The sequence below is a fragment of the Megalobrama amblycephala genome, linkage group LG8 (assembly GCF_018812025.1).
Source record: "Megalobrama amblycephala isolate DHTTF-2021 linkage group LG8, ASM1881202v1, whole genome shotgun sequence".
NCBI lineage: Eukaryota > Metazoa > Chordata > Actinopteri > Cypriniformes > Xenocyprididae > Megalobrama > Megalobrama amblycephala.
In genome coordinates, this window is record NC_063051.1 from 2,987,041 (window position 1) to 3,002,716 (window position 15,676).

The following is a 15,676-nucleotide window of genomic DNA, read 5'->3' on the forward strand; positions in this document are numbered from 1 at the left end:
CATCTGAATCAATGCATTTTGATTATTTAAATAAAATCAAATACATGCAAATAGTTAATAATAAACAAAGGTCAGATTTCTGCACTCAAGTTTCATTTATGTATAACTAACATCTTTATGAATCACATTAAGATTGTTTGTTTGTTTATGTTACAACCGTGTCGTCCAAACAGATGGGAATTTTATACGCAATTCAAATACATTAATCCTAAATTTATGCCTGAATATTTTTGTTGCAGCATCCGTGACAGCGAGGCAGGTTGTTTGAAGCGTGCTGCAGGGGAAACAGCTGGCGGTTGAAATGAAGCCTTGAACTTTTTCCACCGAGGGCACGTTTGCTCTCGCTGTGTGTGTGTGTGTGTGTGTGTGTGTGAGCGTTTGGGTGTGAACGAGAGTTTGAGAGTTTGTCGCACCCTGGAAACAAAAGCATGTGCACAACAGACGGCAGTGAGAATCAATAGAGTTAAACAAACTGATGCATGGAGAGATTTAAAGATACAGTCGCCCATATTTCAGACCAGATAAACTTCTTTTCGTCTGATGTTTGGGTTATAAAGTGTGCGTGTGCAAATCTTTAAGTGTCCAAATACTTTTTGAGGCTGCTGACGATTTTATTGTGCACATTCAGAGTGACATCACTTCCTGTCAGTTATCTATGTGGCAATGGCTCACAGTGTCAAAATGATTGAGATGGCCAATCAAATCAAAGAAGGCGGGGTTTTACTAGTCACATGAATTCCAGCGCATGTTTTAATGGTGAAGGAATGTGAGGAAAGACGCAAGTAATACTTGACAACTCTTTTATCATAGAAATGTTAAATGATTGACAAACTACTCAGATTTTGCTGTTTTGATTATTGATTTTTGAAATTTTCTAGTGTTTTGGATTTTTTTAAAAAACCTACTTTTGCAAACTAGTCCTAAGTTTCTAACCTGATCGAAACCAAACCAGTGCAGCAGGATTCTCTAGAGTCTGATTGTGAATAATTATCAAAAAAAAAAAAAAAAAGTTGAAATTTCGATTCTCAGTCTCTAGGGGTCGCCAAAACGTTAGAAGTGGGCGGAGCCACTTTTACTAAAATGCCTATAACTCGTGAACGGAATGAGATATTTTCACCAAACTTGGTACACCTATGTAAGAGCTCATTCTGTGGTTGCATTAAAAAGGACGCAGCGACTGGCCACTTGGTGGCGCTATAACAGGAAAAAAACTTGAAAAGTGGCTATAACTACTTCACCGTTAGTCCGATTGACTTGAAAATTGGCATGCAGTGTCTTCATCCGAGGTGCCGTGATTGTCTATGAGGACACTGACGTATCTCAAAAAACATGTCCGCCATTGGCCAATGAAGTTTGAGCAGCTATCAGACAAGGTTAATGTGAGCCAATCGGAATGAAACTCGCTGGGCCTGTTTGACTCTAGAGACCTGGGAGAAATTCAAAAGAAATCGGCCACCAGGGGGCACCTTCACGTTTTTCACATTTGTAAAGTATCGTGTATCGCGAGATTTTTCGCACACGCCCACAACATTCGTAACACACTCTGAGCAACTGTCCATCGAATCGTTCGTTAAATATTGGAGATTATTTCAAAAACCAACTTTGGCGAACTAGTCCTAGGTTTTTGGCCTTGATAACAAGCTTTATAAACCATATATTTCCTATGATAAATTGGCTGTATTTGCTGTAAATGGTCTTTTCCATCTATGATCAAGATGATTACAGGTTTGCTAATTAAAACATTGTACCTTTTTACACATGTGCCTAAAGGCCTTAAAGCGCTTCAACCCTGATAATTTATACGGTAAAACCGACACCATCATTACCGTTCATATCACTGTGTATCAAGAGCTGAGATTCAGATATGATAATGAGCGTTTGGTTTCCAATCACAGCAGCCTGGGCCATCTGACCAATCAGAGCAGAGCAGCTCTCAGAAAGGCGGAGTTAGAGAGACCGAATCTTTGATCAAACCATTTCAGACACTGTCCGACTGGCACTGGGTGTGTGTGAGTGTGTGATTGTCGACAAGAAAAAGTATTTTTCAGGCACGCCTCAGCTTTTAGCAGGAATTGTATTTAAAGATCTGCTGTATTTAGAGAAGTGGTTAAAAATTCAAACTTGAGACCCAGTGTGAGACCGGCACTTCTGTGAGAGATTCTTGCCTAAAACTCCTGAACTGAACAAAAAAATTGGTTATTATTGGAGTGTGTTTCAAGAAAATATTATTTCAGTTTTAGGTACAATAAGATCACATTAGGTAAATTTAGTTAATGCATTACCTAAAGTTTACTAACATTGAGTAATACATTTGTTACAGTATTTATTAATCTTTGTTAATGTTAGTACATGTCCATTAAATCATATTAACAGATACAACGATTTTAATAATGTGTTAGTAAAAATTAAAATTAACATTAACTAAGATTAATAAATGCTTTAGAAGTATTTATTATTGTTAGTTCATGTTAACTAATGTTATCTTTATTTATATAGCACCTTTTAAAAACAGTGTTTACAAAGTGCTTTACAGAAGAGAAATTCACAGAATACACAGAGATAAGATAATGAAATACAATAACAATAATAAAATCAATGAAATATGCATCAGCGCATTCACAGAAAAGATTGTAGTTATGTAATGTGAACAAATGCAACCTTATTGTAAAGTGTCACCTCAGCTTTTCTACTTCATGTTTAATTCAATGTTACTATTAAAAATTGGCATTAGTGTGTTTGACGAGAAATGAGTATCATGTGACCTGAATGTGTCTGAAATCCCTGATTATCAATCTTAAAGACACGAGGAAACAAGAAATAGACAGAGAAAAAGATAAAGCGAAAGAACAAATTTGGATAATAATGAAATATGCACATGTAAGCATTCCTCACACACTCTGTTACCTGTATGTGTCCGTGTGTGTGTCTGCGTGCGGCCGCGCTCACGTCCCACTGGCTGTACGATCGGGTCGGGCTGCTCACGCTCGCCGTGGAGCGGCTCGTGTCCTGGTACGGGTTCTGGGGCAGATTGCTGGAGCTTTGGCTGCGGGCGATGGGAGCGCCTGGACTCGAGTATCCACCTGGGATCGTCAGGTGACCTGAGGGCGAGGTGGAGGAAGCGGGGAACGCTGGGAAATGTCCTCTTACTGAGACTCGGCCTGTGTGTTTGTCCATCAAGGCACTGCTGCAGCTGAGATTCTCCATGGAACGACAGAACTGCTTATCAGGCACTGAGAGGAACGACACACAAATCAGACCTTAAAGAGACAGTTCAGCAAAAACGGAGAATGATGTCATTATATTTAGATATTTAGAGGTTCAAGAGCTGAAACTCTATTGTAATTGTTACATTTATTTTGGGATTTTTTGAAAAACCTACTTTTGCGAACTAGTCCGAGGTTTTTGCCCAGAACCAAACCTGTGCAGCGAGATTCTCCAGAGTCTGATTGTCAATAATTATCAAAAAAAGTTGAAATTTCGATTCACGGTCTCAAAACGTTCAAAGTGGGCGGAGCCACTTTTACTAAAATGGCTATAACTTGTGAACGGAATGAGATATTTTCACCAAACTTGGTGCACATATGTAAGATATCATTCTGTGGTCGCATGAAAAAGGATGCAGCGACTGGCCACTTGGTGGCGCTATAACAGGAAAAAAAACGTAAAAATGGCTATAACTACTTCACCGTTATTCCGATTGACTTGAAAATTGGCATGCAGTGTCTTCATCTGAGGTGCCATGATTGTCTATGAGGACACTGACGTATCTCAAAAAACATGTCCACCATCAGCCAATGAATTTTGAGCAGCTATCAGACAAGGTTAACGGAGGCCAATTGGAACGAAGCTCGCTGGGCCTGTTTGACTCACGGCTCTAGCCTTCGCGTTTTTCTCGTGCATAAAGGATTGTGCATTGTGCGATTTTTCGCACACACCCACAACATTCGTAGAACTCCTCATTCTGAGCAACTTTGTCTCTAGGACCGCCGCTGTCCATCGAATCGTTCGTTAAATATTGGAGATTATTTCAAAAACCAACTTTGGCGAACTAGTCCTAGGTTTTTGGCTCAACCTCAAAAACTGTTAAAAAGCTTTTTAAACCACATATTTCCTATGATAAATTGGCTGTATTTGCTGTAAATGGTCTTTTCCATCTATGATTAATTAAAACATAATACCTTTTTATGCTCGTGCTTAAAGGCCTTAAAGCGCTTGAACCCCGACAACTGCTGTTCGCAGCTATATTTTCTATTATATTTAAACAGTAAAAATCTGCACACTGATATTTATTTTTAAATCATTTAATATATATATATATATATATATATATATATATATATATATATATATATATATATATATATATATATATATAGAAATTTTACACACAATAAAATATATTTTATTGAATTTATTTCAAAATTTCAGTGCACAACAGCAAAGTATTCATATCTACGTTTTCACCTCCATATCTTTGCCAAAGCATAAATAAACATTGTATATTTCATTAGTAATATATATACTTTAATACTTTAATTCAGCAGGGATGCATTAAATTGATAATGTTACAAAATTCTATTTCAAATAAATGCTGTTCTCTTGAACTTTTTATCCATCAAAGAATCCTGAAAAATAAAATGTATGACGGTTTCCACAGAAATATGAACTGTTTTCAACATTGATAATAATCATAAATGTTTCTTGAACAGGAAATCATCATATTAGAATGATTTCTGAAGGATCATGTGACACTGAAGACTGGAGTAATGATGCTGAAAATTCAGCTTTGATCACAGGAATAAATTACACTTTACTATATATTCACATAGAAAACAGCTGATTTACATTGTAATAATATTTTGTGATTTTTACTGTATTTTTAATTAAATAAATTCAGCTTTATCACAAGAATAAATTATATTTTACTATATATTCACATAGAAAACAGCTGATTTACATTGTAATAATATTTTGTGATTTTTACTGTATTTTTAATTAAATAAATTCAGCTTTATCACAAGAATAAATTATATTTTACTATATATTCACATAGAAAACAGCTGATTTACATTGTAATAATATTTTGTGATTTTTACTGTATTTTTAATTAAATAAATTCAGCTTTATCACAAGAATAAATTATATTTTACTATATATTCACATAGAAAACAGCTGATTTACACTGGAATAATATTTCACAATTTTTACTGTATTTTGATCAAAAATGTATATAAGCATCACGTGACTCTACCTGAGCAGTGCGTTTGCATGCAGGGTGTGAGGGAACCTCGTGGAGCTTGGAAGAACATCTTGAGACTCTCAGATGCTGATTGGCTGCTGGGCAGCGATGGGCGGAACGTGCTGACGGGCAGCTCAATGACGTATGTAGCCGGCACATATATTGGTTTGACCTTCACGCCCACCCCGATCCTCCGTGCCTGCCACCAGTCCGCATTAGTCTTCTTCAGGAGCAGAAAGCGCTCGCCCTCGTGTATGGAGACCAGACGGCCGTCGGCGCCGCGGTACGAATAGTCATACTGAGCTTCTAGAATCACAGTGCTGCCCAGTCTCGACCCGCCTTTACTCGTGCCCGGCCCGCTCGCAGACGGGATGATGGTTCCGCGGCGCCAGCTGCCCGACAGCATGGTTCTTCTCAGTTGCACGCAGAGGGTGATAGTTGGACACGGACACCACTGGAGCGAGACGAGAGGACGGCAGTGCAGGGACACAACACAAGAGCCATGTTCTGGAACAGAAAGACTCGTTTCATTCACCAAATAGCATGCTTATAATTCCAATAATCACATAATATGTTTACGATTACTTATTTGGAAGATGCTTTTATCCAAAGCAACTTCATGATGTACATAGATCATGCATTACCTGGGATTCGAACCCACAACATTGTTTCAATACAGTTCACTTCAGAATTCAAATGTCCTGATAATTTACTCACCTCCATGTCATCCAAGATGTTTATGTCTTTCTTTCTTCAGTTTTTGAGGAAAACATTCCAGGATTTGGGGTTCAACGGGTTGAAGGTCCAAATGTCAGTTTCAGTGCAGCTTCAAAGAGCTCTACATGATCCCAGACGAGGAATAAGAGTCTTATCTAGAGAAACCATTGGACATTTACTAAAAAAAAATAAACATTATATACTTTTTAACCACAAATGCTCGTCTTGCACTGCTCTGTGATGCTCCACGCATGACGTAATCATGTTGGAAAGATCACGCGTGACGTAGGTGGAAGTACCGATCCAGTGTTTACAAAGTGAACGTGCAAAGACTAAGTCTTATCAGACAATATCAGACAATTTTGAAGCTGGAGGAGAAAATGCATGAAATTACGTCATGCGTGGCGCATCTCAGAGCAGTGCAAGACGAGCATTTGTGGTTAAAAAGTATATAATGTTTATTTTTTTTAGTAAATGTCCAATGGTTTCTCTAGATAAGACTCTTATTCCTCGTCTGGGATCATGTAGAGCTCTTTGAAGCTGCACTGAAACTGACATTTGGACCTTCAACCCGTTGAACCCCAGTGAAGTCCACTATATGGAGAAAAATCCTGGAATGTTTTCCTCAAAAACCTTCATTTCTTTTTCGACTGAAGAAAGAAAGACACAAACATCTTGAATGACGTGGAGGTGAGTAAATTATCAGGAAATTTGCAATAGTCCAATAATCTATTATCTAGCTTCACTTCTGAACCTCAGTGAGCTTCTGTGGAGTTTGCAAACATGACATCACTTCCCTCAGTTCCCAGCACTGACTCTGAGGGGGAGTTTGAGGCGACTGATATTTGTGGTGTGTGAACTGATCTGCCAATGGACTTCCCTTGTATAAGACAGAGAGAGAGAGAGAGAGAGAAACCGCATGCTGTCTGTTAACAACACAGAAAGGCTTTTAGCAAACATTACAAAGACAGCATTGCACTGAAGAATGATGAAGAGTCCCTCTGTCTCTCTGTGGCTCAGAGGAAGTTCACTGCGGATGGACGACAGGTTAATGCTCACTGCAGGACACAACACCAAGTGACTGGAGAAAAGTGTGTGTGTGTGTGTGTGTGTGTAGGGTTACTGATAATCCTCATATACATATAAAGCACGATGCTAAATGACCCTTAAAGTGACCTATAATGCTCAAAATCCCCCACAGATCCTTTATTATAGCTTGTCAAATTTGCCCCTATTTGGGTGTGTCCCTTTAAATGCAAATGAGCTGCTACTCCAGAAGAGGGCGGAGCTTTAACAGCTCAACAACAACAAAGCTGGAGAATCTCACGCAGCCAAAATGACGAAAGTGTTCAGCCTTACATTGTTCAAACCGGAGTCGACACTGATGGAGAGACTCAGGGAGAAGTTACAACTTTTAGGACGTTTCTGAATGGTTAGTGGATAAATTGATGTAGTTGCTGTGGAGTTGATTCAACTCATCCACTAGCATGTGCCGTCATGTTCATCTTTTGTGTTGAATTGACCCTCGTTTGTGAAGCAGTCCGGCGTAAAATGACGGTATTTACAAAAACAACTCTTCCTCTTCTCTAAAGCAGCCCAACATGGCCCCGCCCCCTTTGTTGCGTGTTCTCGGGGGCGGGGTTTATGTAAATTTTAGGCTTTGTGATGTCACTAACCCGGGAAGAAGCTCATTGTAGTTCCTACCAGCCGTTTCTGTAAAAGAAAATATCTCTCTTTGCATTGAACTTTGAGCGTCGTAACTTTGCAGATGTTGTTTATGATCAAACAGCAACATTACACACTAACTACAGTTAAAAAAGTCAAATCATAATCAAACACCCCTTTAATGCAAGTCTTGTGAAAATGCTTCTAGTATGCATTTCTTTTCATTTCATATTTTCTTTACAAACAACACTTATAAGCATAACAATTTGAGTTAAGTTGTTCTAAAATGGATCTGTATTTTGTCTCTTTTGCTGTAAAATGGCTGATGACACTCATTTACTTGCATCTGAACATGTTTTGTTTTTTTTTATTTATGAAAATCCTAAAACATTCAGTTTATTTCCAGGTTTTGAATCTCAGGTTTTCAGTGCATGTTTTTGTGATTCTTGAACGCCTCTTAAAATGTCTCAGTGGCGCGGTTTCTCTCTCCATGTGACTGCGAGAGTGAACGTTATTGTCTCTGCGAGAAATAAGGAGCTGAAATGCAACGTGCAGAAAACAGGAAACCACATGCGCTTTACCATCACCAAAGTCCAACAGACTCACAGCGGCTCCAGAAACACGTCGATCTAACCAGAAAATACTCTGAAATCTCTTTTTCCGTCATCATTGGATGAGTGCAGATGATGTCGACGTGACTCACAGTTCACACATATGCTTACAAACACACGTCTGGTCTTCACAAACACACACACACACACAGAGAGAGAGAGAGAGACAAAAACAGACGCACACATTGTGGCAAAAACAAGTGATTTCCTACAGAGAGGCTCAGATCTGCTGTAAGCTCCATCTGTGCCAAGAGTGAAGGTCACAGATATCAGCCTGACCTTAAATGAAGAAAACAAGACATGAACCGTCTCAACAGTGTGTGAACGCTACATGCATGTTAAATAACATCAAACGAGACATCATGCACACCTCATCAACTTTAGCATTAACGGCACACAAGTCAGAACAGCGTGAACATTCTGCTAAACATCTCCTTTTGTGTTCCACAGCAGAAAATCCTACAGATGACAGAATCTTTATTCTGTTTTAATCTTTAACTTGTTTTGAAAGCAGAATATTGTGTTCGTGTTGTCGATTTGTGGCATTGAGCTCCACTTTTGCCCTTCACTCTTTCTGCCCTGTTGCTGTGTTTCTCTTCTGATACTACTGTCAGATTCCACCAATAGAATTCTAGTTCCATTCATTCGGGGCCGTTGATTGGTCAGTCGTGGAAGATGATGTTGCTTGATGTGATGCAAAGATTGGGACATTTGTACACTCACTTTCACCGGCTTCATAATTAGAGGGTTTGCTTTGGTGCTCGTCTTCAGTGAAGTGATCTCAAATCAGGTGGACATTTAGCCAACACACACACACACACACACATCTACAGAACATTGTGTCATTCGGTCGCTGTACAGTGAGTCGTTATCATCCATTTGACTGGTGAAGCAATTGATTAACCTCATTTACAGGCACAAAGTGTATGACTGCATGTGTGTGTGTGTGTGTTCTCTCTATACTGATCAGGTAATATGGACTGAGGTATGAGGTTGTGGTGTAATGTGTCGTTTACCTCTTCATGTTTTCCCAGCAACCACAAATACACAACCACACACACAGTCTAATGATATCAGGCATCAGATGGTGGTAAACTTATGGTTAAACATCTGAGCTTCTAAATAAATACGTCACAATTGGTCACACCCGGAAACTAGAGATCTGCAAAATTCTTAAACTTCACTAATCATCATTACGCAATTTCAAAAAGGCTTCAAAACTTCTAGATTTATGTTTTATCAAAAGTTTGGAGTCAGTGATATTTTTTAAAGAAAGTAATACATTTATTCAGCAAGGATGCATTTAATTTATCAAAAGTGACAGTAAAGACATTTATAATGTTATAAAAATGCTGTTCTTTTGAACTTTCTATTCATTAAAGAATCCTGAAAAATAAAAAACTATTTCTTGAGCAGCAAATCATCATATTAGAATGATTTCTGAAGGATCATGTGACACTGAAGACTGGAGTAATGATGCTGAAAATTCAGCTTTGATCACAGGAATAAATTACACTTTACTATACATTCACATAGAAAACTGTTTTAAATTCTAAATTTTTACTGTATTTGATCAAATAAATGCAGCTTTGGTGAGCAGTAGAGACTCTTTCAAAAACATTAAAAACGTCTTACTTGTAAATGTAGTTCATCTGTAGTTTTTGTAAAGACACTGACATTGATTAACACTCTGACGCAGCTCTTTATAGATATCAGACATCATAACCATCACATACAGCAAACTCAGAGAGCCACAGGCGTCATTGATGCAGAACGAAGGGTGATAACATGCAAATACATCACATGTCAACCATGCCAATACAGCTGGTGGAAAAGTGATGGTATTTGCATGGGAAAGATCAAAAGCCCTTCTCAATTCACAATACAGTGCTTATGTAACAGCGTTTAATAAGTCAAATTTAACCCTGGGTTAAAGCCACTTGTTAAACCTGGGTTAAAGCTACTGGTCAAACCTGTATTAAAGCCACTGGTTAACCCTGGGTTAAACTCACTGGTTAACCCTCAGTTAAAGCCACTGGTTAAACCTGGGTTAAAGCCACTGTTTAAACCTGGGTTAAAGCCACTGGTCAAACCTGGGTTAAAGCCACTGGTTAACCCTGGGTTAAAGTCACTGGTCAAACCTGTATTAAAGCCACTGGTTAACCCTGGGTTAAACTCACTGGTTAACCCTCAGTTAAAGCCACTGGTTAAACCTGGGTTAAAGCCACTGTTTAAACCTGGGTTAAAGTCACTGGTCAAACCTGTATTAAAGCCACTGGTTAACCCTGGGTTAAACTCACTGGTTAACCCTCAGTTAAAGCCACTGGTTAAACCTGGGTTAAAGCCACTGTTTAAACCTGGGTTAAAGTCACTGGTCAAACCTGTATTAAAGCCACTGGTTAACCCTGGGTTAAACTCACTGGTTAACCCTCAGTTAAAGCCACTGGTTAAACCTGGGTTAAAGCCACTGTTTAAACCTGGGTTAAAGTCACTGGTCAAACCTGTATTAAAGCCACTGGTTAACCCTGGGTTAAACTCACTGGTTAACCCTCAGTTAAAGCCACTGGTTAAACCTGGGTTAAAGCCACTGTTTAAACCTGGGTTAAAGCCACTGGTCAAACCTGGGTATTAAAGCCACTGGTTAACCTTGGTTAAACTCACTGGTTAACCTCAGTTAAAGCCACTGGTTAAACCTGGGTTAAAGCCACTGTTTAAACCTGAGTTAAAGCCACTGGTCAAACCTGTATTAAAGCCACTGGTTAACCCTGGGTTAAACTCACTGGTTAACCCTCAGTTAAAGCCACTGGTTAAACCTGGGTTAAAGCCACTGTTTAAACCTGGGTTAAAGTCACTGGTCAAACCTGTATTAAAGCCACTGGTTAGCCCTGGGTTAAACCTGTTAAAGCCACTGGTTAAACCTGGTTAAAGCCACTGGTTAAACCTGTTAAAGCCCTGGTTAAACCTGTGTTAAAGCCACTGGTCAAACCTGTATTAAAGCCACTGATTAACCTTGGGTTAAACCTGGGTTAAAGCCACTGTTTAAACCTGAGTTAAAGCCACTGGTTCAAACCTGTATTAAAGCCACTGGTTAACCCTGGGTTAAACTGTTAAAGCCACTGGTTAAACCTGCGTTAAAGCCACTGGTTAAACCTGTTAAAGCCACTGGTTAAACTGTGTTAAAGCCCTGGTTAAACCTGTTAAAGCCACTGGTTAACCTTGGGTTAAACCTGGGTTAAAGCCACTGGTTAACCTTGGTTAAACCTGGGTTAAAGCCACTCGTTAAACCTGGGTTAAAGCCACTGGTTAAACCTCAGTTAAAGCCACTGGTTAAACCTGGGTTAAAGCCACTGTTTAAACCTGAGTTAAAGCCACTGGTCAAACCTGTATTAAAGCCACTGGTTAACCCTGGGTTAAACTCACTGGTTAACCCTCAGTTAAAGCCACTGGTTAAACCTGGGTTAAAGCCACTGTTTAAACCTGGGTTAAAGTCACTGGTCAAACCTGTATTAAAGCCACTGGTTAGCCCTGGGTTAAACTCACTGGTTAACCCTCAGTTAAAGCCACTGGTTAAACCTGGGTTAAAGCCACTGTTTAAACCTGGGTAAAAGCCACTGGTCAAACCTGTATTAAAGCCACTGATTAACCTTGGGTTAAACCTGGGTTAAAGCCACTGTTTAAACCTGAGTTAAAGCCACTGGTCAAACCTGTATTAAAGCCACTGGTTAACCCTGGGTTAAACTCACTGGTTAAACCTCATTTAAAGCCACTGGTTAAACCTGGGTTAAAGCCACTGTTTAAACCTGGGTTAAAGCCACTGGTTAAACCTGTATTAAAGCCACTGGTTAACCTTGGGTTAAACCTGTTTTAAAGCCACTGGTTAAACCTGCGTTAAAGCCACTGGTTAAACCTGTTTTAAAGCCACTGGTTAAACCTGTGTTAAAGCCCTGGTTAAACCTGTGATAAAGCCACTGGTTAACCTTGGGTTAAACCTGGGTTAAAGCCACTGTTTAAACCTGTGTTAAAGCCACTGGTTAAACCTGTGTTAAAGCCACTGGTTAACCTTGGGTTAAACCTGTTTTAAAGCCACTGGTTAAACCTGCGTTAAAGCCACTGGTTAAACCTGTGTTAAAGCCCTGGTTAAACCTGTGATAAAGCCACTGGTTAACCTTGGGTTAAACCTGGGTTAAAGCCACTGGTTAACCTTGGGTTAAACCTGGGTTAAAGCCACTCGTTAAACCTGGGTTAAAGCCACTGGTTAAACCTGGGTTAAAGCCACTGGTTAAACTTGTGTTAAAGCCACTGGTTAAACCTGGGATAAAGCTACTGTTTAACCCTGGGTTAAAGTCACTAGTTAACCCTGAGTAAAAGCCACTGGTTAAACCTGTGTTAAAGCCACTGGTTAATAAAATAGTCATTGATAAATCTGTTGTAACGGATGATATTGCAGTGTGTTCGTATAAAACACACTGACATCAAGCTTTAGCTGATAAGCTGCTCTCTGCTGGAGACTGAGGCTTTATCAGACACCATGTGTGTTTATTTGGCTTTGGCTTCAGGATAAATCTGCCTGCAGGAATGAGCTAAAACTCCTTTTGTATGGAAGCTTGTTTCCAGCATGGAATTAAAAAGGTAAAGTGACTTTTTATCTCACAGTTCTGACGCAGTTTTTCGCAATTCCAAGTTTGTATCTTGAAATTGTGAGATATAAACTGGCAGTTGTGAGTTATCAAATCAGAAATGTGAGATAAAAAGTTTCAGTGACCTTTTTTGGTTTTTATTCTGTGGCTGAGAGAAGCTTCCATACTTTTGGGACATGTGCTCAATCAGAAAAACTATTCTTAAATAAAATATGTTAATAAGTGTAGGCGACTTAAGTGTATAAGGTGTAATTATACATTTACGTACTGTGTAATAATAATGAACTACATACTTAATAGTGTTAGGGTGAGGATGAGGGTTTGGTTTGAGTTAATTGCATGTAATTCTGCATAATTTATAGTTATTACTACAGTAACTACATGTAACATGTAACAATGACACTGTAAAATAAAGTGCTCTAAACACACGCCTATGATGTGTGTGTGTGTGTGTGTGTGTGTTCCAGCAGGAAAAGCCCATGGCTGTGAGATTTTTCCATTACGGTCTTTTGAACACAAACGCTCGACTGACAGCGAGAGACAGACTCGTCCAGCACTGAACGCTGCACAGAACTCTAGGGTTCTACACTCAATCTTTATGCCAAAGAGGTTCTATATAAGAATAAATGTCTTAAATGATTGTATAATACTTATTTTTAGATATAAAAACACAGAAAAGCTAAAAAAGAAGAAATAAACTGATCAATCATTCAAATATCAATGTGATGAGATTTCGTAGAAAAAACGTTTGCATAGGCACTGAAACGAACCATTTTAACAGCATCTAAAACTTAAATTATTTACGAATCCGAAACTTTACAGACATTCTGAATTCATAGATTATGTTGCATTTTATGATAAATAATACTATGTTTTCAATTGCATTGATTGACTTGAAAACATTTCATTCTGTTCAGTGTGCAACTCCTTTCACAGCATTACATAATGTTTAACCTTTGCTTCATGCAATATTTTCCCATGGAACACAAAAGGCATTTTATCAATACAAACAATGACTATAAAATACACCAAAACCACACAATGCGCTCTAATGTTTCTGTCAATATTTCAGCATCTGTCCAAACGTACATATAAACAATGAGACCAGGCTGAAAATACATGAGCCTTAATAAAATATGGTTTTATCCTAGTTTATCTCACACAGTCATTTCTGTCATGATTTCATGAGCATGTCGAGTTTCAGCTATGAGTAATTAAAGTCAAAGTAGGTCAGCAATTGAACCAAAGTTTCAAGTATAGAAGGTTTAAATGTTTTACAGCATTTCCTCTTCCTGTTTATATAGGAACTACAGACACATGAACTTCTTTGAGAAACACAGAAGATCTTCATCACTAAAATCTCAGACAATGATGTCAAAATATTGATAAAACAGATCAGATCAGCTCGTTCTAGTGTCACGAAACCGACCGGATGGACCGATGCAGAAAACAGCAGGCGTTCAGCAGATCTGATGAAGCCACAGTCAATCTGAAACCAGCGCTGCAGAAAATAATCTGCTCCATTCATGGGATTTTCAGAAAGAAATGCATTTATGCAGCAGAATTATACAGCAAAGAGCTTTTGCTTTGTTCTGCAGTCGTGCAAAAGATTGTTACGCAACTGTACGTTTAATGTGGCGCTCGGCTGTTCTTATATAAATGAAAAAATCTCATCAATCACAAATATCTGAATCTCCATTTCATGCTTTCTCAAATCTGCAAATCAAAAGTCATTGATGAACTCATTGTTGAGGATCTGAGCTTTATACTCTTACTGGACTCTGTTATTTGACTTCAGAAAGTCTCAAAGCACTATAGATCATAAGGTCACGTGGGCTGGTTCTGGTTCTGGCCCGTGGCACTTCAGATATTTCACTCTGAATCTCAAACTAGAGTTTCTCTCAGCGGCTCAACTGTGTTTCTCTCAGATTGGAAGTGACAGACAGAGTCTCACTAATACAAACTGATAGTATGAGCCTAATATATATGTGTATATATATATATATATATATATATATATATATATATATATATATATATATATATATATATAATCAGTAGCCTATATAATATAATATAATATAATATAATATAATATAATAACATATAATCTGTGTTTCCAAATGCAATCTTTTAAGAATCAGGTCATCATTGTTTAAAACACTAGATAACATCAAAATATTATGAATCTGTATTAATGTAAGTGAATTACTGAACAATAAACTACTGAATCACCTCATTTAGACACTGTTTATACTTAAATAACATGCACACTATATAATAACATTTCTAAACAATGCAAAATGTCTCATCAGTATCTAGTTCAGGGTGATTAAATAATTAAGAGTAAAATGTTTTGTTTTTCTTTATGCATCAGGATGTTTTAGTCTATTTAATCAGTGTTTTATTTTATGTATAATATTCTTGTTTGGTCGGTTTAAGAGCTTCTCTCTAATAGAGTTTGTCTGATCGTGGCTTACCGGTAACTGCAGGTGCATCCGCGCGCTTTATTCCAGGTGTCACTGAACCGGACGGCGCGCGAGCTCGAACTCTCACGAGCGGCCTCGGAGGGGAGGGGCGGGGCTTTGTGGGTTCTGACACGTGACCGAGAAGAGCCAACCAGAGCGAAGCTCCGTCAGCCAGCATTATTTGCATCTTGTTTGATTTTTTATTTGTTTCCTGTACTATTTTTATTGTGTGATTCTTTGGTAATGCTGTGCATAAAACACCGCGACAATTCGGCTGAAAATTGTTTGTGTTGTCCTGTTTTTTATTTTTATTTTTTTCTAAAAAAGAAGAAATAATGT

The 15,676-nt window shown here is 38.4% G+C and overlaps 1 protein-coding gene across 1 annotated transcript in view; it reads right to left on the bottom strand.

The window, feature by feature from the left end:
- Positions 1-15,530, bottom strand: part of arhgap9 (Rho GTPase activating protein 9) — a 36,059-nt gene extending 20,529 nt beyond the window's left edge. Inside the window, exons 1-3 of the mRNA XM_048198691.1 lie at positions 15,350-15,530; positions 5,252-5,746; positions 2,905-3,230 (exon numbers count right to left, since the gene is read on the bottom strand). Of these exons, the coding sequence (XP_048054648.1) occupies positions 2,905-3,230; positions 5,252-5,746; positions 15,350-15,524 (996 nt within the window). The 5' untranslated portion in view covers positions 15,525-15,530. The remainder of the gene's footprint in view (positions 1-2,904; positions 3,231-5,251; positions 5,747-15,349) is intronic.
- Between the last annotated feature and the right edge of the window lie 146 nt (positions 15,531-15,676).